The following is a 26,264-nucleotide window of genomic DNA, read 5'->3' as shown; positions in this document are numbered from 1 at the left end:
AAATTCGAAAATTACTGGTCTTTTGTAATGTACGATATATAACACGCGAAATATATATACATGCAACTAATTACACGGTTGGTCGACCGCATGGAGGCTTAGCTCGCATTCAAATTGAGTAATTTTCTTCTGTGAGACTTTGCGCAGCTCGTAACGGAGTGCTGGTACCAAACCTTATACACAGAGGCTCCTATCAAGATAGCTAAAGATGCCGACAGTGCCGAGCACGGATAATCAATTAGAGTAGGCAGTAAGGAAAGCTAACTAACTAACTAACTAACTAACCATCACGCCGCTTCCCCGCAGGGATAGGTAGAGAGAATAGAGCGCCACACCACTCTGTCCTTGCAAACATTCTTCGCCTCTTCCACGTTCATGCATCTCCTCATACATACCCGCCGATTGTTACGACTCCTAACCTGACCAGGAAAGCTGGGTACTGGGTTTTTTTGTTGGTTTTTTTTTTTGTTGATGCTTTGCCCCCTTATCAGCTTTCAAAGACAACAGCTGGAGGCGCATTGCAGGACCTATCCAACATCGAATCCGTGATAGTTCATAAGGAACTGTCACGAGAGGTAGTATCATACATGATAAAAATAATGAAGGGCATTGGTACAATAAACCAAGCTAGGACACAAAATGCCGAACCCTCTTCTAGCGGAACGGGAGGTCTGCTGAGGACAGTCAGCAGACCGCCTTCTCCTGAGGAGTGCAACGTGGTTTCCTCCCAGCAATGAGCAAATGCTGACAAGTTCCTGACTGGTCCACACTAGATGATCCCTCCTGTCTCCAACACAGATTAAAATAAAAACATATTTAATTAGCTAGAAGAAACAAAAATCCACTAAATGATCTATAAACCTTGTACATAATAAGCGAGGTAAATAATAAATGCAATTCCCATGTAAAAAAAGTATGATACGAAAATGGCGCCATATGAATTTTCCAGCTGTACCTACATAATTTACAACATTTTAAGTGTGTCCAAATACTTGTTCACAAAATCTGGATGATCTTCAATTGTATGAGTTATTTTTCATATAATTTTTTGACATCTCAACAAAGATGAAGAAGAATATGGAAGTCTGACAGTAAAATACCGTAAATAACGCCTTATTTGCGCTTGTGCAATAGGCGGAATTTTACCTTCCGGCACTTCAGTAGCGTGATAAAACGGATGATTTGGCTTGGATTGGCTTGTGCTTTTGGCCGTCTTTCTTCACTTTTATTTTTCAAAACCGGACTTCCGGACGGTAAAATTCCGTATAGTGCACAAGCGGCTATAAGCATTGAACTATTCCTGATGCCACACGATTCTAAATTTAGTAGCTAATCAGACTGAAATTGTGTTAAATACGCTATATTGAAAAAAAAAAGTAAATATTGACGTGTCAACATAGACGAAGATCCAAACATTGTCGTAGAGAGAGGCCTGTCAAAAGCCCTACGCAAAGTCTGAGGAAAAACAAAAATTACGAGAAAAATTTTACAACATTTTGAATGTGTCCAAATATTTGTGCACAAATCTGGATTATCTCCAATTATAGGAGTTATTCATCTCACCAATAGATGTCTCTAGTGAAGTTCTACTGGTTCAAGAACAATGTTTCAAAATTGGTTCAAATATGGTATATGGAACTTCTAAGAAATTTGAGTGGTGTGGTTGTCAATAATGGGTAGAATTGGTGAATGTTACACGTGTGTAAAGTGATCACTTAAACCAGCCTATGACGGTCGTCAGCCCCGTAAATGACTTCCATATTCTTCTTCATCTTTGATGAGATGTCAAAAAATAATATAAATTACACAGTGTTGAGTGATTACTTGTGAAACCAGCCTACGATGGTCGTCAGCTCCGTAAATGCCCAGACTTCCATATTCTTCTTCATCTTTGATGAGATGTCAAAAAATAATATGAAAAATAACTTTTATAATTGGAGATAATCCAGATTTTTTGAACAAGTATTTGGACACACTCAAAATGCTGTAAATTATATAGGGGAGAACTGGTGAAGAGAACATTTTTTTATCTAATCGCTCTTAATACAAAATCAATACACTGTTTTAAAAACAAAGTACCTAAGTATGAAGTTTTGTAGAGTATTCATTTTTTCTATAATTCCTAAAGTGAATTATGAATTCCCCTGTTAGATACTAGGTTATGTCTGGTTAAGTCTGGGTATTTCCAGGTATTTCCCGGTATAATTCGGTTAGGATCTGATCTTCAAAGATCTAAAGTCAATAAATAATATGAGAAATTTAACTTTTGAAGGATTGCAAAGCTGAGATCAGCATTATCGATAAAACTAAAAAAAGGTGTGTTGAGATGCTTTGGACATGTATAACGAATGAGTGAGGAAAGAACGGTAAAACAAATTTATGAGGCGAATGTAATTGGAAAAAAGGGCAGAGGAAGACCGAGAATAACATGGCACGATCGGGTATGCCAAATTCTTGAAAGTGGTCAGGAGTCGTAACAATCGGCGGGTATGTATGAGGAGATGCATGAACGTGGAAGAGCGAAGAATGTTTGCAAAGACAGGGTGGTGTGGCGTTCTAATACATTTCATTGTTTTTGACTATTTTAACCTAATATACACACAAAAAAGAGAAAAAAATTAAGATTGTAAACATTTTACAATTTTCATAAAATTAATTCTTGATCATTTACCCATTCCTTTATTTCGCCTAGTTAGTTAGTTAGTTAGAAATTTAACTAATAATTTTCACAAGTAAGATATTTCACACTCACTGCTGCGCGTCTCACGAGTACCTACATACCCGGCACCCAACTACCGGGGTAGGTAGTGTAGGCACCTACCCGGGCGCGTCCCCTCCCTACGGCCGGCGCCCCGCCCCGCCGCGGGGGGCGGGGCCCGCGGCCGGCTCCGCCCCGCGCGCGCCGGCCGCCGCCTCAGTGGCGGCCCGGTGCAAAGTGGAGCCATACCGCGCGCCGCAACCCGCGGCTCTCTCCGCGCGCGACGGCCAACATGGCGAGCACATCGCGCGCCAATCCTGCCCAGTGACCGATTATCATAACCGATTGTAATGTGAGTTTTGGAAACGTGAAAGAACAGTGTCTGTGACTAGTGAGTGCGAAAAAACGAGGGTTTTCTAAGTATGTGATTGGCGTAATGCCGCCAGTTGTCATTATAGGCAGGATTTATATAGGAATGACAATGTTACCATAATCCTCCCAACACTTCTGTGCTCCTGGTAGTTCCGATCATTAAAATCGTCTCCAGTTTCGTTATTAAATGACTTTATGGATGGCGGAAGGAAATTATATACCTACATACAGCTGCACAATACACTTACTTACTTACTAGGGTAGGGGTAGACAGAGAGAAAATAACGCAAATAGGAACCCTGAAAATACTATTATATGTAGGTACGTTGATCATCCTCTTCATACTTTTGTGATCCTGGTAGCTCCGATCCTTTAAATCGTCTCCAATTTCGGTGTTTAATGGGTGTTTAATGACTTTATGGATGAAAGAAGCAACTTTATCAGGATACGATTTATCAGGAGAACGTTTTTGAAGTTTAAAAATATAATACAATGTATTAAAAATAAATATCAAGCCACTTATTGAACTTTTTACTGTGCAACAGATCTTTTTAGGTAAAACCTGAAGGTTATTTCTCTATTTGAAAAATGATTCGTATTAAAAAAAAAACAATTTATCAATACCTTTTCTTCAAAATGCAAAAACAACACTTTCTGCCCTGTAGCGGGTAAATATTAAGTTAAAATATGCTTCTTTTGCTGGGATATAGTACGTTTTTTGGGCATTCCGAAAACAGGCACAACTGAAAATTGACGATTTTTGATTTATGACGTTCTTGAAAGGAGTGAGCGGTATATACAGTTGTATGTTGATGATAATATTATGTACGTTGATCATCTCTATATTTCTGTGCTCCTGGTAGCGCCGAAGCTCCAAATCGTCTCCCATGTAATGGGTGTTTAATAACTTCATGGATGTAAGATACATAAAGTTACGTATTATAAAAACAGCTGTAATAATACACTCAAAAACTAGGGTAGGGTAGACAAACAGAATAGAACGCTACACCAATCTATCTCATATACAAACACATCGCAAATAGAAATATTAATGACAATATTAAGTACCTAGGTATGTGCGTTGATGATCCTCCCAACGCTTCTGCGCTCCTGGTAGCGCCGAACCTCGAAATCGTCTCAATTTTCGTTATTTGATGTTGTTTAATGACTTTATGGATGACAGAAGCTAGTTATATATATACAGTCGTAATAATACACTTGAAAACTAGGATAGGGTAGGGGTAGACAGAGAGAATAGAACGCTACACCAATCTGTCTTATATACAAACTAATCGCAAATACACATTGACAATATTAAGTATGTACATACGTTGATGATCCTCCCAAAACTTCTGCACCGATCCTTCAAATCATCTCTATATTCGTTATTTAATGACTTTATGGATGATGAAAGCTTGTTGACAGCTGTATTTAGTAATAGTACACTCACTAACCCACACGCCGCTTATCGCAGGGGTAAGCATTTAGATTAAAACTTCACACCACACGTGTTTAAAGACATTATTTGCCTCTTCCACATTCGTGCATCTTCTCATACATACCCGACGTTTATTCATACTTCTAACCTGATTCCAATGGTCCTAAATATTCCAATTGTGAAATAAGGAAAGAATACTAGGCTGAGATAAGCACTATCCAGCAAACTAAGGAAGGTGTGTTGAGATGGTTTGGGCGTGTGGAACGAACGATCAATAAAACAGATTTATGGGAAGAAAGCAGTTGAATGTAGAAGCATAGCAAGACCGAGGAAAATTCGGCATTATCAAGGATTTCAAATACTTCAAAGCGAACAGGGCAGGAGTCGTAATTATCGACGGGTTTGTACGAGGAGATGCGAAAAATGTTTGTACAGACAGAGTCAGTTTATTATATATATTTTCTCTGCCTACATATATATATATATATATATATATATATATATATATATATATATATATATATATATATATATATATATATATATATATATATATATATATATATATATATATATACATATATATATATATATATATATATATTATTGAGATTATTATGATCTAAACATGATTAATTTCGTGAACTACAGATGTTCTCATCAACACGTAAAAATAGAAACTGCATATAACACTGTAGTTCTCGTGTTTACATTAAAAAACATAAAAAGTGGCCTCAAACAAGTGTTTTGTATCTCATCTACGTATACCAGAGTGAGAAAGTGCTTTGTTTTTATTTTTATCCCACTGGGAATCGAACCCGGAGGCTTTAGCATGGTAGACAAACGCGCTAACCACTACACTATAAAGGCAAACAGAAGGTACTTAAACATAAGTTACTTGTTTTAAAAGACAATTTAAAAAAAAACATTTAAAGAAAGTAGAGTGAATGCTGAAAACCGAGTTAATGTCGTACTGAAACCATTTATATGTAGCTAATAAAAACCTATCTACGAAAACTAAACTGGCATTGCCAATCAAAGTGCTGGTTCCAACCCTGATGTATGTAAAGCAAAGAGTTGGCAAAAGAAGATTGAAAGTAGGCTGAATGCAGTCGAAATGCGATCGCTCAGTGCGGCAAGACCATGTATGGTAGATGTTCCAATGGTGATATAAGGAAAGGGTGCAAGGCTGAGATGAGCACTATCCAGCAAACTAAGGAAGGCGGCTTGGGATGGTTTGGGAAGGATGAGAGTAGACTGGATGCAGTCGGGATGCCATCTCTCAGTGCGGCAAGACCATGTATGGTAGATGTTCCAATGGTGATATAAGGAAAGGGTGCAAGGCTGAGATGAGCACTATCCAGCAAACTAAGGAAGGCGGCTTGGGATGGTTTGGGAAGGATGAGAGTAGACTGGATGCAGTCGGGATGCCATCTCTCAGTGCGGCAAGACCATGTATGGCAGATGTTCCAATGGTGATATAAGGAAAGGGTGCAAGGCTGAGATGAGCACTATCCAGAAAACTAAGGCGGCTTGGGATGGTTTGGGTATGATAATCGAATGAGTGAAGAAAGAACGGTAAAATAAATTTGTGGTTGGCAATAGAAGCGGAGGAAGACAGAGGAAAACTTGGCATGATCAAGTACTTTAAATATCTGAAATTGGTCAGGACAGGAGTTGGTATAATCAACGGGTATGTACGAGGAGATGCGTGAATATAAAAGAGGCGAAGATTGTGTGCAAAAAAAAACAAAAAACATCTCATCAAAGATGAAGAAGAATATGGAAGTCTGGGCATTTACGGGGCTGACGACCGTCATAGGCTGGTTTAAGTGATCACTTTACACACGTATAACATTCACCAATTCTACCCAATATTGACAACCACACTACTCAAATTCTTGGAAGTTCTATACTTATATATGAAACAATTTAGAAACCTTGTTCTTTAATCACTAGAACTTCACTAGAGACACCTATTGGTGAGATGTAAAGAAGCTTTTTACTAAGCAGAAACTCTTATTTTAGTATGTGAGGTCCGAATCCTGGATTATAATCACACACAATGCCCAGACTTCCATATTCTTCTTCATCTTTGATGAGATGTTAAAAAATAATATGAAAATAACTCCTGTAATTGGAGATAATCCAGATTTCGTGAACAAGTATTTGGACACACTCAAAATGTTGTTATCATATAAGTATTCTGGCTCAACACAGGCCATGCCTAAAGAGTCGTAATACATATAGTAAAAAAAAAAGAAAAATGTATGTATGTGTCTATGAAATAAATAAATACATAAAAATAAATAATAAAGACCGGTTGGTTTGGCGTTCTATCCTCTCTGCCTACCCGTGCGGGGAAATGGCGTGACGGTTATATAATATGTAGTTACTTCAAATTTAAAATGTGAAAAATTTTCATACAATATCAACACCGTTTTGACGGTTACACATCTTCAAATTGCTTTTTTTTTAAATGCACAATTAATTTTAATGATTTTAAAACATGGTATTTATTTTTTAATGTGTGATTTAGATAAAATTAACCAGCATAATTGAAAATAAATAAAATGGCGCAAGTTTAATTTAAATTTTGTGTATTTTTCGCAGTTAGATTCGGGTAATTAGCTTTTATGAGCGATTGTTTCGGAATTTTCAAAATTCAAGTGTTGATATTTGAATTATTAACGATAAAAGATAAAAATCTAATTTTAATTTTAATTTCAAAATATATATATAGGGGGAGACACCATAGCGATATTTTGAGTGTGTCAAAATCTTGTCCATAAAGCTGGGTTTTGCCACAAATTATGTATATATATATATATATATATATATATATATATATATATATATATATATATATATATATATATATATATATATATATACGACCTCTCAAAGCCTGGTTAAGGTGATGACTATATAGACGTATAACATTCCGGATTTGTGGACAAGAATTTGGACACAGTCGAAATATTGTGAATTAAAGAATTGGTCAAAATATAAGGTTTTAAAAAATTTAAATAATTTTTCAGACGTTTTCTAGTTTGTAAAATAATTCGGTAAGAATCTTTCATAGATCGCTCACTCCTTTCAACAAACGTCATATATCAAAAAACTTGATTTTTCAGGAGATCGTTTTTAATGTTTAAGAATATAATGAAGTGTACTAAAAATAAATATCAGGTCACTTATTGAACTTTTTACTGTGCAACAGATCTTTTTAGGTAAAACCTGAAGGTTTTTTCTACATTTGACAAATATTTAGTATATTTAAAAAAAGAATCAAACCTTTTCTTCAAAATGCAAAAACAACACTTTCTGCCCTGTAGCGGGTAAATATTAATTTAAAAATATGCCGCTTTTGCTGGGATATAGTACATTTTCTGATTATTCCGAAAACATGCACAACTGAAATTGTCGATTTTTGAAATATGACGCTGTTGAAAGGAGTGAGCGACATCTCTGTGAACACCCAGACTTCCATATTCTTGTTCATCTATGTTGATGTGCCAATATAGATTACTTTTAACACTATCTCGACCGAATATAACTTGGCACGATCAAGCGTTTCAAATACTTGGGCGTGGTCAGGTCAGGAGTCGGAATAATCGGCGTATATGTATGAGGAAATACACAAATGTCCACATTTCTCCCTCTTCCAAGAGACGAAGAAATTTTTCAAAAACAGCCATTATTATTTAGCTGTCTTTGTTTTTTTTTTAATCATCAGATAGAGTGGTTTGGCGTTCTATTATCTGCAGAGACGCGGCGGCTAGCTAGTTAGTCAGTTCATAGACAGCCTGACATAAGTGGGCAAACTATATATTGTTTATTATTTTCTCAGTCGTTTTTATATTGCCTAGTATTTTGTATCATCCTGTATTTACTTGACTACGTTTTTTTTTTTAATTCGCCCCAAATAATATTGAAGTGTCGAGATTAATATGAAATTATAAATAGTGTTTCATTATTTAGAAGACAAATCTATAAATATTTATATATACATATATATATATATATATATATATATATATATATATATATATATATATATATATATATATATATATATATATATATATAATATATATTTTCGTCCGCCTCCGTAGTGTAATGGTCAGCACGCTCGGCTACCGATCTGGAGGTCCCCGGTTCGATTTCCAAGGGGGGTAAAAATAAATATAAGTAATTTTTTTCACTGTAATATTTATTCAATATTACCATGGACTGGTACCTGAAGCGAAGGGCTGATCACCTTTCCTTCATGTGTAAAACGATCATGATATCACTGCGTTTATAAGACACAGTGCCCTATGCACCATTGGGGTGCGGATAAGGGTTTTATTATTATTTTTATTATTGTATATATATATATATATGTGTGTGTAATCTTATGTCTAGGAAGCATGTTCACAAGGGATGGAAAAGTGGATAAGGATATTGAGAGAAGAGTGAATGCAGGGAATGGAATAAATGATGCTTTGAACAGAGTGATTGAAAATAAAAATATTTTAGATATGTGAAATATGTAAGAAAACAGAACGAGGACAGCCGAAAAAGACTTGGCACGATCAGATCAATCAGAACCTAAAGTCTGCGTAATCGGAGGGCATGTATGTCTAGATGTATGGATGTGAAGGCGGCGAGGAGTGTATGTCAGGACGGAAGAGTGTGGCGTTCCATCCTCTCTGCTTGCCCCTACGGGGAAACGGCGTGATGGTAGTAGTAGTAGTAGTAGTGTATATATACTCGTATATGTGTTTCTGTGTTTGCGTGTGCGAATATTTAAAAAAAATTATATCTCCACATAGATGCATCGAATGCATGGAAACACGTGTCACAATAGATTTTTTTTTTTATTAACGGCCCTACCCAACCATACATTGTACATAATATATTACATATTGTAAACATATAGATCACTCCTTTCGTCATATATCAAAAATCGACAATTTTCAGTTGTGCATGTTTTCGGAATGCCCAGAAAATGTACTATATCCCAGCAAAAGCGGCATATTTTTAACTTAATATTTACCCGCTACAGGGCAGAAAGTGTTGTTTTTGCATTTTGAAGAAAAGGTATTGTTTAATTATTTTTTTAAATATACTTAATATTTTTCAAATGGAGAAAAAACCTTCAGGTTTTACCTAAAAAGATCTGTTGCACAGTAAAAAGTTTAATAAGTGGCTTGATATTTATTTTTAATACATTTCATTAAAAATCTAGTTTTTTTTATATATGACGTTTTTGAAAAGAGTGAGCGATATGTATCTTACCACAAAGTGAATGCCTAAACAATAAATAAAACAGATTATTTATTTACAACATTTTGAGTGTGTCCAAATACTTGTTCACAAATTTGGATCATCCCCAATCATACAATAAAACCATTAATTACAAACCAGCCTATGACGGTCGTCAGCCACGTAAATGCCCAGACTTCCATATGCTTCTTCATCTTTGATGAGATTTAAAAAAATAATATGTTATTGTTTTATATTGTTCTAGTATTAATATAAAATATTTTTGTTGTATTATTATATATATTTTTTAAATATCGTGATTTCTAAATGAAACAAAAATAAGAATTAAAATCAGACAAAAAAAATATATACCTAAAAATTAAATAATAAATATTGTTTTTAGTAAATAATTTTAGTTCAAAGCGTTGTCGACAGATGGCGTTAGTCGATGTTTATTTTCCAATCACCAAAAGCTAACGGACGATCTAGTCCAATACCCGATGTTATTATGAAGAAATTCTTTCTTAAGTCGGTATTCGGGTTGGATCACGGATTTTAAGATGGGGTTTTTAATTTATTTTTACATGTAAGTTATGGTACAGGTTTAAGCCATGATTTGATATAATTTCAATGGATTTTGTATGTGAATTTAAATGATAAATGTATGGTTAAATCTGAAAATGTTGGAAGAGGATATGTTCTACTGCTCATTAGTATGGGGAAGTCCGTACATACAGTATAGAACAGATTAATTGAAAATAATATATATTTTTCGTATTTTCAACACTCTCTAAGATAATGTTTAGGGGGTGTTCCTCGTATTATGGATCAGGGCTGCTTCTTTCAGTGACTGAGATGATGAATACCGAGAAGTATCACCCAATTCTACTGGAAAAGATACTACCAGAGACACAAAAACGAAGGTCAAATGGTAATGGAATATTTCAGCAGGATTTAACCCCTTGCCACAAATCCAAAAAATGATGAAATTTTTCACACAAAAACAATGAACTGTGTTGGACTGGTCAAGAATTTTGCCAGCCATAAAACTAATTGAAAATCTATCGGCAATCTGTAAGAATCGGCTCTCCAAAATTGATTGCACTACGGTGGAGAAACTCATTTTGTCCATAATTCAGGTATGGTTTCGAGATGAAAAAATGGCATCCGCGTGCCAAAACCTTATATAATAGATGCTAAGAAGAGTAAAATCTTTGATTGAGTCCAAATGAGATCATATTAAATATTAATTTGTGATATAACTAATTATCAAAAGAATTTAAAAAACTTTTTACGAAAATATAACAAAAAAAGTTTTCATATTATTTTTTGACGTCTCATCAAAGATGTCTGGGCATTTACGGAGCTGATGACCGTCATAGGCTGGTTTAAGTGATCACTTTACACACGTGTAACATCCACCAATTCTACCCATTATTGACAACCACATCACTCAAATTCTTAAAAGTTTTATATATATATATATATATATATATATATATATAATATTTATATATTTATATATATATATATATATATATATATATATATATATATATATATATATATATATATATATATATATATATATATATATATATATATATATATATAACCAATTTAGAAAACCTTGTTCTTGAATCACTAGAATTCCACTAGAGACATCTATTGGTGAGATGAAAAAAAGCTTTTTTGTGGAAGCAGACACTCTTATATTAGTATGTGAGGTCCGAATCCTGGATTATAATCACACACATGAGAAACGCCAGAAAATATCATTTTCATTTTTATTATTTTACCTTATAATTCGACTAGATAATTTATTTACAACATTTTGAGTGTGTCCAAATACCTGTTCACAAATCTGGATTATCTCCAATTATAGAAGTTAGTTTTCATATTATTTTTCGACATGTCATCAAAGATGATTACATCAGCCCCGTAAATGCCCAGACTACCATATTCTTCTTCATCTTTGATGAGATGTCAAAAAATAATATGAAAAATAACTCCTATAATTGGAGATAATCCAGATTTGTGAACAAGTATTTGGACACACTCAAATTTCGTAAAAATAGTTATGTTTCAATTAATCTGTTCGATACTGTAGTTGTTATTTTATTCTATAAAATGCATATCCACCAAGATATAGTATGTCAGTACAAAACGTAAATCCCTCACATTACATTGAAGGACCTTTATGGGATATTTTTTCAAATGGTTTTATGATCCAAATTAGATCCGGGATACAAATTCACACGGTCGGGTGGCCAACATCCTTTTGTTGACTAAAACAAATCGATTGTCAACAAAAACATATAAGTAAACAAACAAATGAATGAAAACAAAGAAAGACAATTTTTAACAATGTTTACATTCGGACCATGACAACAGGATGAATCTCAAACATTCATCAATTGATAATGTTTCAGAACACTTAACTAACTACCTGACCAACCTCACAGGGGTAGGCAGAGAGGTAGAACGCCACACCAATCTTTGCAAACAATCTTTTTAATATATTATTAGATTAAAACTAATATTTTTAGCTTTTCCACTTTATTTTTATTTGACCGGCGACCGGGTTTCGTCGTTACCGACATCATCAGACTGGGCTGATGATGTCGGTAACGTCGAAACCCGGTCGCTGGTCAAATAAAAATAAAGTGGAAAAGCTAAAAATATTGGTTTTAATCTAATAATATTTTAAAAATGCAATTCCTACAAATCTATATTTATTTTTTTATTTTTTTGTCTCGTCCGCCTCCGTAGTGTGATGGTCAGCACGCTCGGCTGCCGTTCTAGAGGTCCCGGGTTCAAATCCCAGGGGGGTCAAATAAACATAAGTGATTTTATTCACTGTTTTATTTATTCAATATCACCCTGGACTGCTACATGAAGCGGAGGGCTGATCACCTTTCCTTCATGCGTAAACGTTCAAGATAACACCGCGTTTATATGAAGCAGTGCCCTATGCACCACTGGGGTGCGGATAAGGGTTTTATTATTATTAATTTTTTGCCTGTTGATAGATGTTTGATACAAACTATGTTTGACAGATGTTCGAATGATGAAATAAGGAAAGAATGCAAGGCTGAGATAAGCATTATCGATACAATTAAGAAAGGTGCGTTGACCACTTAAACTAGCCTATGACGGTCGTAAGCCCCGTAAATGCCCAGACTTTATAATGTTCTTAATCATCTACGTTGAGATGTCAAAAAATAACTCATATAATCTAGATTTCGCTCACTCCTTTCAAGAACGTCATAAATCAAAAATCGTCAATTTCCAGTTGTGCATGTTTTCGGAATGCCCAGAAAATGTACTATATCCCAGCAAAAGCGGCATATTTTTAACTTGATATTTACCCACTACAGGGCAGAAAGTGTTATTTTTGCATTTTGAAGAAAAGGTATTGTTTAAGTATTTTTTGAAATTTACTAAATATTTTTCAAATGGAGAAAAAACCTTCAGGTTTTACCTAAAAAGATCTGTTGCACAGTAAAAAGTTCAATAAGTGGCTTGATATTCATTTTTAATACATTGTATTATATTGCTAAACTTTAAAAACGTTCTACTGAAAAATCAAGTTTTTATTATTTATGACGTTCTTGAAAGGAGTGAGCGATTTGTGAACAAGTATTTGGACACGCTCAAAATGTTGCAAATAAATTAACTGGTCAAATTATAAACTAAAATAATAAAAATGAAAATGATATTTTCTGGCGTTTCTCATGTGTGTGTTTATAATCCAGGATTCGGACCTCACATACTAATATAAGAGTTTCTGCTTCCGCAAAAAAATTCTAATCATCTCACCAATAGATGTCTCTAGTGAAGTTCTAGTGATTCAAGAACAAGGTTTCTTGAGCAGAGACCCTTTTTATTCGTATACAAGATCGAACCCCGGATTATTTTCATATTATTTTTGACATGTCATCAAAGATGCAGAAGAATATGGAAGTCTGGGCATTTACGGGGCTGACGACCGTCATAGGCTGGTTTAAGTGATCACTTTACACACGTGTAACATTAACCAATTCTACCCATTATTGACAACCACACTACTCAAATTCTTGGAAGTTCTATGTATATATATGAACCAATTTTAGAAACCTTGTTCTTGAATCACTAGAACTTCACTAGAGACATCTATTGGTGAGATGTAAAGAAGCTTTTTACTAAGCAGAAACTCTTATATTCCGGATTATTTTTATACATATTTAAATTATATATTTGTTTTAAGTGAGGGTTTTATTTTTTTGTTAACCTTCGATATCTGTATAGCATTTTTTTCTGGAAATACCGTGAGAATACTAGTTTTAAATGCAACGGGCATAATAGATTAAAAAGTCGCTTTGTTCTTTTAAGTCAAAACTTTACTGACCGCAAGAATTAGTACACAAATAATACAAATTTTAAACAAAAACAAAACAAAACATCTTTTGTTCAAGACTGACAACTACATAAACAAGGCGTACAGGTCAGTTCTCTCAAAAGCTTTAAACAATAAAACAATTCTTTAAACAATTGTACAATTCCTTATTATTAGCTTGTACCTACCTGCATATTTGAAATAGAATAAAAGTATTTCTATACAACATTTTGAGTGTGTCCAAACACTTGTTCACAAAATCTAGATAATCCAGATTTTGTGAACATATATCATCAAAGATGAAGAATAATATGGAAGTCTGGGCATTTACGGGGCTGATATAATCATCTTTGATGAGATGTCGAATGTGAAAACTAACTTCTATAATTGGAGATAATCCAGATTTGTGAACAAGTATTTTGACACACTCAAAATGTTGTAAATAAATTATCTGGTCAAATTATAAGCTTAATAATAAAAATGAAAATGGTATTTTCTGGCGTTTCTCATGTGTGTGATTGAAATCCAGAATTTGGACCTCACATACTAATATAAGAGTTGCTGCTTAGTAAAAAGCTTCTTTACATCTCACCAATAGATGCCTCTAGTGAAGTTTTAGTGATTCAAGAACAAGGTTTCTAAATTGGTTCATATATATAGAACTTTTAAGAATTTGAGTAGTGTGGTTGTCAATAATGGGTAGAATTGGTGAATGTTACACGTGTGTAAAGTGATCACTTAAACCAGCCTACGACGGTCGTCAGCCCCGTAAATGCCCAGACTTCCATATTCTTCTTCATCTTTGATGAGATGTCAAAAAATAAATTACATCACGCTAAACTGTCGTAATCGCTTTTATTTTCCAAAACCGGACTGCCGGACGGTGAAATCCCGTGTAGTGGACAAACGCCCTAAGGGATGAATGGGCGTACGGATTACAGAGGTGTTCGGATAAGTGGGGGTTCGGATTCAAGAGGTCCTGCTGTAAATGAAATAATCGGCGGGCAAGTATGAATGTAGAAGAGACGAATGTATGAAAAGACTGAGTGCTGTGGCGTTCTATTCTCTCTGCCTACCCCTGCGGAGAAGCAGCGTGATGGTTTATTAGTTAGTTAGCATTAAAACACTTTGGCTGTCCAAACTCAAAACACAGTAAGGGACATTTTTTTTTGCATTTTTGACTAAGTAGATTCTACTTAGTCCAAAAATGCAAAAAAAAACGTACTACAAAAAATTTCCCTTACTGTGTTTTAAGTTTGGACAGCCGACTTGTTTCAGAACATTTTTGAGTTTATTGATGGGAACACGACTAGTTTCGAAAACTTTCAGTTTGTATTTTCACCTGTTGGTGAGAATATTTGTAGTTTTCGAAACTAGTCGTGTTTGCATTAATAAACTCAAAAGTGGTTTTATGCAAGTGTCTTATTTACATATTTAAATCAACATATTATCCCTCAAATTAATTTAAAAAATAAAAACAAAACATGTCACCGATCTTCAATACAAAAAATCATAATAATTAGCGTATGACACAAAAGATAATAAATATAATTAAGAAAGGTGTGTTGAGATGGTTTGGACATGTAGAACGAATGAGTGAGGAAAGAACGGTAAAACAAATTTATGAGGCGAATGTTGGAAAAAAGGCAGAGGAAGACCGAGAAAAACATGGCACGATCAGGTATGCCAAATACTTGAAAGTGGTCAGGTTAGGAGTTGTAACAATCGGCGGGTATGTATGAGGTGATGCATGAACGTGGAAGAGGCGAAGAATGTTTGCAAGGACAGAGTGGTGTGGCGTTCTATTCTCTCTGCCTACCCCTGCGGGAAAGCGGCGTGATGGTTAGTTAGTTAGTTAGTTAGTTGATACAAAAGGCAAATTTAATTTAATTTTTAATTTCACCACTAATTGTGACACGTGTTTCGATGCATTCCGCATCACATTCAAACACCGTATATTAAGTAAAACTTTAATTAAAAGTGGACAGATATTACCACATAGTGACTGGCGAATCAATTAATGAATGCTTTATTTTAATTGCTAAAAATAATAATAAATAAGTGATTTTTTCACTGTAATATTTATTCAATATTACCATGGACTGGTACCTGAAGCGGAGGGCTGATCACCTTTCTTTCATGTGTAAACGATCGAGATAACACTGCGTTTATATGACACAGTGCCCTATGCACCATTGGGGTGCGGATAAGGGTTTTATTATTATTATTATTATTTTAATTAAAAATGGATTTTTTTCTTTATATAAAAAGGTGTTATACAGAACTAAAAAAATGATGAGCAAAAGTGATAAAAATACAGTAAAAGTTTCGAATTGATTTAGTTCATGGTGAAAAAAGATACTATAAAGAAGGAATTAAAATTGTGTTTTAAAATGGTGTCGTGAAAACCGCGAGTGAAGTATGGCTGCTGTCAGTGCAAACCTCATCCATCACCAGCAAGCTGGCCACTCCAAGGTCTCTCACGAGGACCAGAGCGAGGAGGAGTCCAACGATGGAAGTCTCCACTCGGTGTCGAGGGATAAGAACGAAGGCAGCCCGGAATACAAGCCGATGACTCCCGAGAGGCCTTCCGATCAATATCCAATACCAGTGGAGTACGGGATGGCCAATTCCCCCGACCAGGCGACATCAAACAGATGTCCCGATTCGCCAGAAGAAACCAAGCACCCGCCACCCTTGAATTCCTCCTTCTCCATGCACAACGTCTTGAAGATGAAGTCGGAGAGAGACAGCGTTAGTCCTCCCGTCTCTTCTTGCTCGAACCCCGGAGTTTTCTCGACTGAAAAACTCTTGGAAAGCACTCCGAACTATGTGAGACGACTGTCTCCGCATATGGAAGAGCACTCCAGAAACGAGATGGTATTCGCTTCAAAAGACGACTGCAGTTTCGATGGCTCTCCCAAAAGATGCGGACAAAACAGTTTTGGGTATAGGGATACAGAATATGACCTGAGGAACAGCTCGCCAAACGAAGAAGACAAGGTTTTAAACAGCAAAAGCAGCGAACATATGGATGACGAAAACAGTTGCAGCAGCGAGGATACCGTTCTCTCTGTAGGCAACGAGGCTCAAATGGGAAGTTTCGATCAGGAGAACAGGACATCATCGACGGCCAATTCCCAAATCGTTTCTCCAAGATCGTCTCCGGCGCCCTCGCCCGGCCACATGCAAAACATATCTTCCTTCAAACACATCCAGTCGCATTTGTCGGCCATATCGCAACTGAGTCAAAACCTGCACGGCAACCAGCACATATTGCTGAGGCCGAATCCTATCGCACCAAATTCACTTATGTTCCTAAACCAAAATAGACTGCTCTTCAATCCTCATCTCCCTCAGTTGGAGCCGATGCATCAAAATCCTCACAGTCTTTCAAATTCCCCTACGAGCGTGAACCCGGGGATCTCTAGACTATCTCCTAATCATGTCTCTCCAACGAACGTTAATCCCACCCAATTATCTCCGAATTCTCCGGATGCGAAACTTAATTTGATGCAGAACTTCGGAGTTCTACCTCAGCTCGGCTCCAGCCTGCGCTACTATAAGCAAAACCATTTCGGTAACCCTGGCATGTTACCGATCCCACCAAATAGCCAAAGTTTAAATAGTGGATTCAGCATGATCGGGAAGCCTAACCAAGATGACAGATTGGAGATGAGAAAAAGCGGGTCTAAATTCAGCCATCATGATAAACTAAGTTTGAATTTGAACCATGGGAATTCATCGGTGATGAACCCTTCTGGGATCAATGACAGGCTGTTCGGATCTAACAACAGTTCGAACATAACCAACAACTTAAACGTAGACGACGATAGACACGACCTCATTTTAAACCACAACGGCTTGAAATTCAGCATAGACAACATCCTAAAAGCCGATTTTGGAAGAAGAATCACAGACCCTCTTCACAAGAGAGGCAAATCTGGATCAAGCAAGCATAAATACGGCGCAGCAGTTTCAAACCCTTTGGCGTCATCAGGTGGTTCAAAACCAGTGGCGTTACATCACCAAAATATCAAAGACAATTTCGGAAGTGGTGTGAAAAGTGGTGTCTTTCATTCGTCCAAAGAGCAGTCTAGCTTCTTCCAACCAAAGCCAGTGAATCCGGCCAGCTCCAATTTGAACTCTTCGACCAGTTCTGTGAGACTGTCGTCGGAGAGGCTCAGCGCGGAGTCCAGAGTGCCTTCGATTGGCGATTTGAAGAGCGGGAGCTCTCTGCAGAACAATCTAGTGACTAGCAGTGTTGGTGCGACAGTTCCTCCTAGCGAAAAGTCCAGTTCTGGTGGGACAATACCCATTGACTTGTCTAAATCTGATGCTGAAGGGTCCAGCAAGGATGGACCCATGGTGTGGCCAGCCTGGGTGTACTGCACGAGATACAGCGACCGACCAAGTTCAGGTATGTACAATAAATATTTCTCCCTTACATGTTCCCTTTCTTCCTTATATGTTGATAGTTATGTTCGAACTGGTGTAAGTTCTCAACAAAATTTCGTTTATACCAGAAGAGTTCATCACCAATGAATTCCCATGGTTGAAATTCAAGTTTAATTTATCGTGATGACTTACCCATGTTCGCCCCCTATATATAGCTTATGGACTCTTCAAACTACCTTCAAACTCTTCTGCGGCTGCCAAAACTTTCACTGAAAACTATTGATCCTTATCTGCACCGAATGGCGCTTGGGACACTCCAATAAATTGATGCAATTTTGAATAAATCGTTTAATATCTGAAAGCAAGGATATCAGTTCTAGGCTTAAGCTTTTAAAAATATATTAAATTATTATTTTTTGAATTACCTAACGTTCAAGTGACTCTGAAATCTAGCCACGGCTTGTGCAACACCGCTTATCATGACCCTAATCAGGCTTCAACTGTTTAAGTTTCATAGCCTATGCCTACTCGTGAGTGGATTTCCTCTTTATGTTTGAAGTTACTATAATTTCATGTAATTCATGAGTAGAAATTCTAGGCAAAAACACTCGGTAAAAATATATTGTAAAACATCAAAACACAACTACGGGTATGCACCCTGGCTATTGTTGCAATACCCATTTTCTTCTGTATAGTAAAGTCCTTTTTTCTCGCCATTTTATCCTACTTTCCTTACCAGACCTATGGAATAGAGTCCTGGTATATAATATTAATGTTTGTATAAAAGCGAAACATACATTCTTTCTCTGCCTACCCCTGAGGTAAGTGGCGTGATGGTTGATTAATTAGATCATCAAGTAATGCTGTAGTTAGTTGTATTTCGTGCTGGTTTTTGCTTCAATTCTTGTCGGTTCGATAATGGATAAAAAATTGGCTTGACCTTTTTCAAATCGTCATTAACTAACGTTCACATATCTTCGACATGATACTGTATTTACTTTTTTAGGGAAATATGGATTTTTATATCATTATCAAGTCCAGTAACATTAAAAGTACATTTATTTATTTTTGTTTACTTAAAAAAACGTGTAATGATTGTTATTCACATGGTGGTTACATTGTCCTAATGTTTGTAGGCCAGACTCGACTGATAAGAAACTATTCTTGTTTTTTACTTTTTTTTTTGCAAAAATGTTAGTAATATTAGAGTATAACCACTCACCGAGATTTTTATGTATACCGGTTTCGAGACGTACCCGTCTCTTCGTCAGGACAATCACTAACACAGTATGCAAACAATACTACCCTTCACTACCATAGCACTATTTACACACTTAAAACTACACAAAATGTTTAACACATGCGATTTTTGGTCGACCCGAAGAGCAACATGCACTAAGGATTGCAGCACAAACATGCGTTACGAGCCGAGGTTAAACATGCACTAGTGCATGTTCAACCTTGGCTCGACCAAAAATCGCACGTGTTAAACATTGCATTTAAGAATCACTCGACCACCAAAGAGATGGATTGACAGCTGGGAATCCACATCGCAGGAGCCTGATCCCTCTCAAAAACAGGTCTCAAAGCCTACACTAAGAAGAAGAAGAGATATATAATGATCTTTCTTAATCCGAATCCGAAACCTCTCGTTAGCCGAACCGAACACCCTCCAGTCCCGCTAGAGTCACTTCAAAACAGCACACAAGGCAAATAAATAAACGTTTTTATATTTTCAATATTATTCATATTTAAAGCATTTACTTTGTGGTTAGTCATTTTTACTTTTTTATTTTTTTACAAAAATGTTAATAAAATTAGTATATAACCACTCACCGAGATTTTTACGTCTAACGGTTTCGAGACGTACCCGTCTCTTCGTCAGGACAATCACTAACACAGCATGCAAACAATGCGTTAGTGATTGAGCACGCAAACAGTGTGTTGTCCTGACGAAGACGGGTACGTCTCGAAACTGGTAGACGTTAAAATCCCGGTGAGTGGTTATATACTAATTTTATTAACATTTTTGTAAAAAAATAAATAAGTAAAAACGTTTTTATGTGCATTTTAGACCTAAATTCATCGAAAACCGTTCGTGATACGGTTGAAATGCGTTCACAAGTGCAGAATGCATTTGTAATGACTCTTGCAACAAATCATATGTGGATTACAAACCTCTGCGTCTGATTTCTAAGCGTGTAATGTAAATAAATAATCGTTACTTAGGTAATGAATGAAGTATATTCCCCGTAATTACCCTTTGTAGCTTGCCGCATCAGACTTGTAATTAACACATACTTGCACTTCAATTGTATATGAATTATTGCTCCGAACGGTGTGAAGCTAGCTGCGGTGGATATCGCCTCTTCAACACTCTCAGGACTGTCGACAGGAGGCTAAATTTTACGTGTTTCCGGTATCTCTAAAGAGACGAAACTTCTTTTTATGTACAACATTTTGAGCGTGTCCAAATACTTGTTCACGAATGTGGATTATCTCCTATTACAGGAGTTATTTTCATATTATTTTTTTTGACATCTCATCAAAGATGAAGAAGAATATGGATGTCTGGGCATTTGCGGGGCTGACGACCGTCTTAGGCCGGTTTAAGTGATCACTTTACACACGTGTAATATTCACCAATTCTACCCATTATTGACAAACACACTAGGTACACAAATTCTTGGAAGTTCTATATTTATGAACCAATTTTTAAACATTGTTATTGAATCACTAGAACTTCACTAGAGACATCTATTGGTGAGATAAACGTCATCACTTGACTTGCTGCCTTCTGCTGTTTTATTTTTATATGTATGTATATTTAAATAATATTTATTCAATATTACCCTGGACTGGTAGATAGGTACCTGAAGCGGAGGGCTGATCACCTTTCCTTCATGTGTAAACGATCATGATAACACTGTTTATATGATGCAGTGCCCTACGCACCATTGGGGTGCGGATAATATAAGGAATATCACTTATGGTGCATAGGGCACTAAATCATATTGACGCAGTGTTATCTTGATCGTTACTTACATGAAGGCACGGTGATCTTCACTCCTGCGCTTCAGGGACCAGTCCAGGGTAATGTATAATAAAAATTAGAGTGAAAAAATAACTTCTATTTTATTGACCCCCCCCCTGGGAATCGAACCTGGGGCCTTTAGCAAGATAGCAAGATCTAAACACGCCAAGCATTACACCACGGAGGCGGATTGATAAGCAAGTCATCTAAATACCCAGACTTCCTTATTCTTCTTCATTCATTTTAAGATGTCAAGTATATATTTTAAATAATTGAGTCCTGGTTCCAACCCTAATGTATGCTGGTAAAACATGGCAAAAAAGGATGAAAGTAGACCGAGTGCAGTCGGAATGCGATCCATCAGACAAATGTGCTGCAGAACGATGTATAATAGATATACAAATGATTTAATAAGGAATGAATGCGATTGAAATGAAAGTTGAAATTAAGAAAGGTGTGTTGAGATGGTTTGGACAGAGTGGTGTGACGTTCTATATTCTATGCCTACCCCTGTGGAGAAACGGCGTGATAGTCAGTTAGTTTGCAAGTTTAATATATAAAATATCACAATTCGCTCACTCCTTTCAAGAACGTCATAAATCAAAATATTTGATTTTTCAGGAGAATGTTTTTAAAGTTTAAAAATATAATACAATGTTTTAAAAATACATATCAAGCCACTTAACGAACTTTTTAATGTGCAACAGATCTTTTAAGGTAAAACCAGAAGGTTTTTTCTCCATTTGAAAATATTTTGTAAATTTAAAAAAATAATTAAACAATACCCTTTCTTCAAAATGCAAAAACAACACTTTCTGCCCTGTAGCGGGTAAATATTCAGTTAAAAATATGCCTCTTTTTCTGGGATATAGTAAATTTTCTGGACATTCCGAAAACATGCAAAACTGAAAATTGACGATTTTTGATTTATGACGTTCTTGAAAGGAATGAGCGATTAGTAAATAACTATTTGATTTAAAAACAAATAAATCTGTATATATTTTTTTTTACAATGTCAATGGGTGTGAAAGGGTTAATCCAACATGTTTCCGTCGGTAATATAACAGAAACAAGGTTAGTAATTAAAAATTCAGATTTCTAGCAAAAAATACCTTATTTTCATCATTGGTTTTACATTAGCGAACAGGTTATCATTAACACCTGGTATCGTTTTATGGGTGCGTTAATAAAATGAATCATATAAATGTAGGGTACTATTCTGAAACAACTACTGCACCTATGAACAATTATAGGGTCTATTCTCAAACCCTTTGTAAATGATAAAATAATAATGTAATAAAAATATCTCAAAACTTAATACACATATTTGTTTTTAAAAAAATTGGTTACTCCACTAAATAGTTATTTTTATAATGAATATTTTGTACTCTCAACATTCATCTTCAAACCCTTATCCGCACCCCAATGGTGCAAAGGGCACTGCTTCATATAATCGCATAATCGCAGTGTTATCTCGATCGATTACACATGAAGGAAAGGTGATCAGCCCTCCACTTCAGGTACCAGTCCATGGTAATATTGAAAAAAAAACTTATATTTATTTGACCTCCTCCCCTGGGAATCGAACCCGGGACCTCCAGAACGGTAGGCGAGCGTGCTGACCATTACACTACGGAGGCGGACAAAATTTCAAAATTTAGTACACAAAATGTTCATTTTTTCTTGGTTTTACTTCACTTAAGAGTTATTTTTATAATTAATATTTTATACTCTCAACATTCATCTTCAAACCTTTGTATGCACCCCAATGGTGCGTAGGGCACTGCATCATGCACTGACATGCACAACTGAAAATTGACTACTACTACTTCTACTACCATCACGCCGTTTCCCCGCAGGGATAGGCAGAGAGGATGGAACGCCACACTCTTCTGTCCTGACATACACTCCTCGCCTCCTTCACATCCATACATCTAGTCATACATGCCCTCCGATTACGCAGACTTTTGACACCGCCAGATTTTAGGTTCTGATTGATCTGATCGTGCCAAGTCTTTTTCGGTCGTCCACGTTCTGTTTTCCCTCTCACATTCGCCACATATATTTTCTTAGTCATTCTCTCGCTATCCATTCGCTCCACATGTCCATACCACCGCAAAGAACTCTTCCTAATCTTTTCAATTATTCCTCGTTCAGCCTTACATTCCTTTCTTATATCGTCGTTTTTAATTCTGTCATACAATGATTTTCCACACATTCGTCTGAGCGCATTTTAACTGAAATCGTCAACTGAAAATTGACGATTTTTGATATATGACGTTGTTGAAAGGAGTGAGCGATATGTAGTAGCTGTACGGAATAGTGATTTTTGGTCGGAATGTCTCTTACATTAATTCCTAATAAACCAAACATAAGTGCCATGTAACCAGTTACTATTTTTAATAAAAACTTTATAAAATTTTCACGTTTGTGATTGCGTAGTCCGCCTGACGAATGTTTAGTCACTACGTATCTACAAGTATAGTTTAGCTATCTAAAGTTAAGTAAGCTTCTACTGTGATCCCAACGCCTCGATTTCCTCCTTGTGTTGCGATCCCAGACGTTTCGGTTCAGAGCACACGACATCTTCTAGATCACTTGAGATTTTTATACCATATTATTATATGGTTTTTTATTCACCTTTGAAATGCGATTCCTGCCCCTCGACTTGTTCAGATGATGTTCACCTCAAAACACAAAACCAATTCGGGACATACTTCTGTATTTGATCAGATTTTCATTCCTTAAATAAAGAACGATATTTTATTTCAAGAAAAAAATAAAAATAACATAGTATAACTATTATTTTTTAACATCTCATAAATGATGAAGAAGAATATGGAAGTCTGGGCATTTACAGGGCTGACGACCGTCATAGGCTGGTTTAAGTTATCACTTTACACGCGTATAACAATAGCATTAACAATAAATCAATATAATTTATATTTGAAGCACTACCTTTGTGATTTTCCATTTTAATATATTATTAGATTAAAACCAATATTTTTAGCTATTCCACTTTATTTTTATTTGAACAGCGACCGGGTTTCGTCGTTACCGAGATCATCAGACTGGTGGGAGGCTATACAAATTGTTATGTTACATATAAAACAAGGCAGGAGTTGATAACCATGATTTGATACAATTTTGTTGAGAAATTAATTTAATTTGAGTGAATTTAAGTATTGTATGATATTAAAAATATTTTTTATGAATATCATACAATACTTAAGTTCACTCAAATTAAATAAATTTTTCAACAAAATTGTATCAAATCATGGTTATCAACTCCTGCCTTGTTTTATATATAACATAACAATTTGTATAGCCTCCCACCAGTCTGATGTTGTCGGTAACGACGAAACCCGGTCGCTGGTCATATAAAAATAAAGTGGAAAAGCTAAAAATATTGGTTTTAATCTAATAATATATTAAAATGCAATTCCATCACGAAGTGTCAGTGGATAATGTAAATTTCCATTTTATAATTAAAATGTAACATTGTTTTAAAATGACTATAAATATTTTATAATAACTTAATTATAATGTCTACCGGTTTCCAAACTAACCGCTTCTTTATCAAGACTGATCAATACTAAAACACTATCTACTTAGCAATATTATAAATATTTTGACGGTTAGGGAAAGGAGCTTGGGCAGATCTCAAGTGGCTTTATTTTGTTGCGTTGATTGGCAGTCACAGGCAAAAGGGATCAGGATGATGAGTGATTGGAAACATATTTAATTACGGAATTTTAGAAAAATCATTTACTTGTGGATTTATTAGTTGTAAATTTTTATTAATTACCTTTTTCATATCTAATATTTCTAAGCAATTCTCTATTGCATGTTGCTCACTCCTTTCAAGAACGTCATAAATCAAAAATCGTCAATTTTCAGTTGTGCATGTTTCCGGAATGCCCAGAAAATGTGCTATATCCCAGCAAAAGCGGCATATTTTTAACTTAATATTAACCCGCTACAGGGCAGAAAGTGTTGTTTTTGCATTTTGAGGAAAAGGTATTGTTTAATATTTAAAAAAAATATATATTATATATTTTTGAAATGGAGAAAATACCTTCAGGTTTTACCTTAAAAGATCTGTTGCATATTAAAAAGTTCAGTGAGTGACTTGATATTTATTTTTAATACATTGTATTATATTTTTAAACTTTAAAAACGTTCTAAAAACATGGCACGATCAGGTGTGCCAAATACTTGAAAGTGGTCAGGTTAAGAGTCGTAACAATCGGCGGGTATGTATGAGGAGATGCATGAACGTGGAAGAGGTGAATAATGTTTGCAAAGACAGAGTGGTGTGGCGTTCTATTCTCTCTGCCTACCCCTGCGGGAAAGCGGCGTGATGGTTAGTTAGTTAGTTAGTTAAAAACAGTCTCACGAAAAATCAAGTTTTTTGATTTCTGATGTTCTTGAAAGGAGTGAGCGATGTGTGTAATATATTTAGACTACCTCCTTTTCCCCAAACCAATCACTGTGAAGCGGCCTTGAGGTAGCATTATAAACTATCCATTTTTTTTAAAAAATATTTTCAAACATCAGCCAGTTGTCTGAAGCTGTGCGGTAAAGGAAATACCCCTGTAGTGTCACCTTTGCGGTGTGGATGCTGGTCAGAAGTCAATTTGTCGCAGAAGTGACGGGTTCTCGTTCCGAGATGCACTTTAAAGGTCACATA

General features: G+C 35.7%; 2 protein-coding genes across 2 annotated transcripts in view; one reads left to right on the top strand and one right to left on the bottom strand.

Annotated features, from left to right (window-relative positions):
- AspRS (aspartyl-tRNA synthetase) overlaps positions 1-2,794 on the bottom strand; it is a 36,233-nt gene extending 33,439 nt beyond the window's left edge. The window contains exon 1 of the mRNA XM_088265998.1: positions 2,672-2,794. The gene's annotated coding sequence lies outside the window, so the exon portion shown is untranslated. The remainder of the gene's footprint in view (positions 1-2,671) is intronic.
- A 136-nt stretch (positions 2,795-2,930) lies between these two features.
- Positions 2,931-26,264, top strand: part of LOC148305870 (uncharacterized) — a 62,383-nt gene continuing 39,049 nt past the window's right edge. The window contains exons 1-2 of the mRNA XM_088265949.1: positions 2,931-3,089; positions 16,411-18,559. Coding sequence (XP_088122075.1) covers positions 16,561-18,559 — 1,999 coding nt within the window. The 5' untranslated portion in view covers positions 2,931-3,089; positions 16,411-16,560. The remainder of the gene's footprint in view (positions 3,090-16,410; positions 18,560-26,264) is intronic.

Source organism: Brachycentrus maculatus, unplaced genomic scaffold, assembly GCF_059751285.1.
Source record: "Brachycentrus maculatus isolate JH-2025_06_01 unplaced genomic scaffold, ASM5975128v1 h1tg000259l, whole genome shotgun sequence".
NCBI lineage: Eukaryota > Metazoa > Arthropoda > Insecta > Trichoptera > Brachycentridae > Brachycentrus > Brachycentrus maculatus.
Note: the sequence above shows the minus strand (reverse complement) of the source record. Positions and strands in the feature narration are given on the sequence as shown.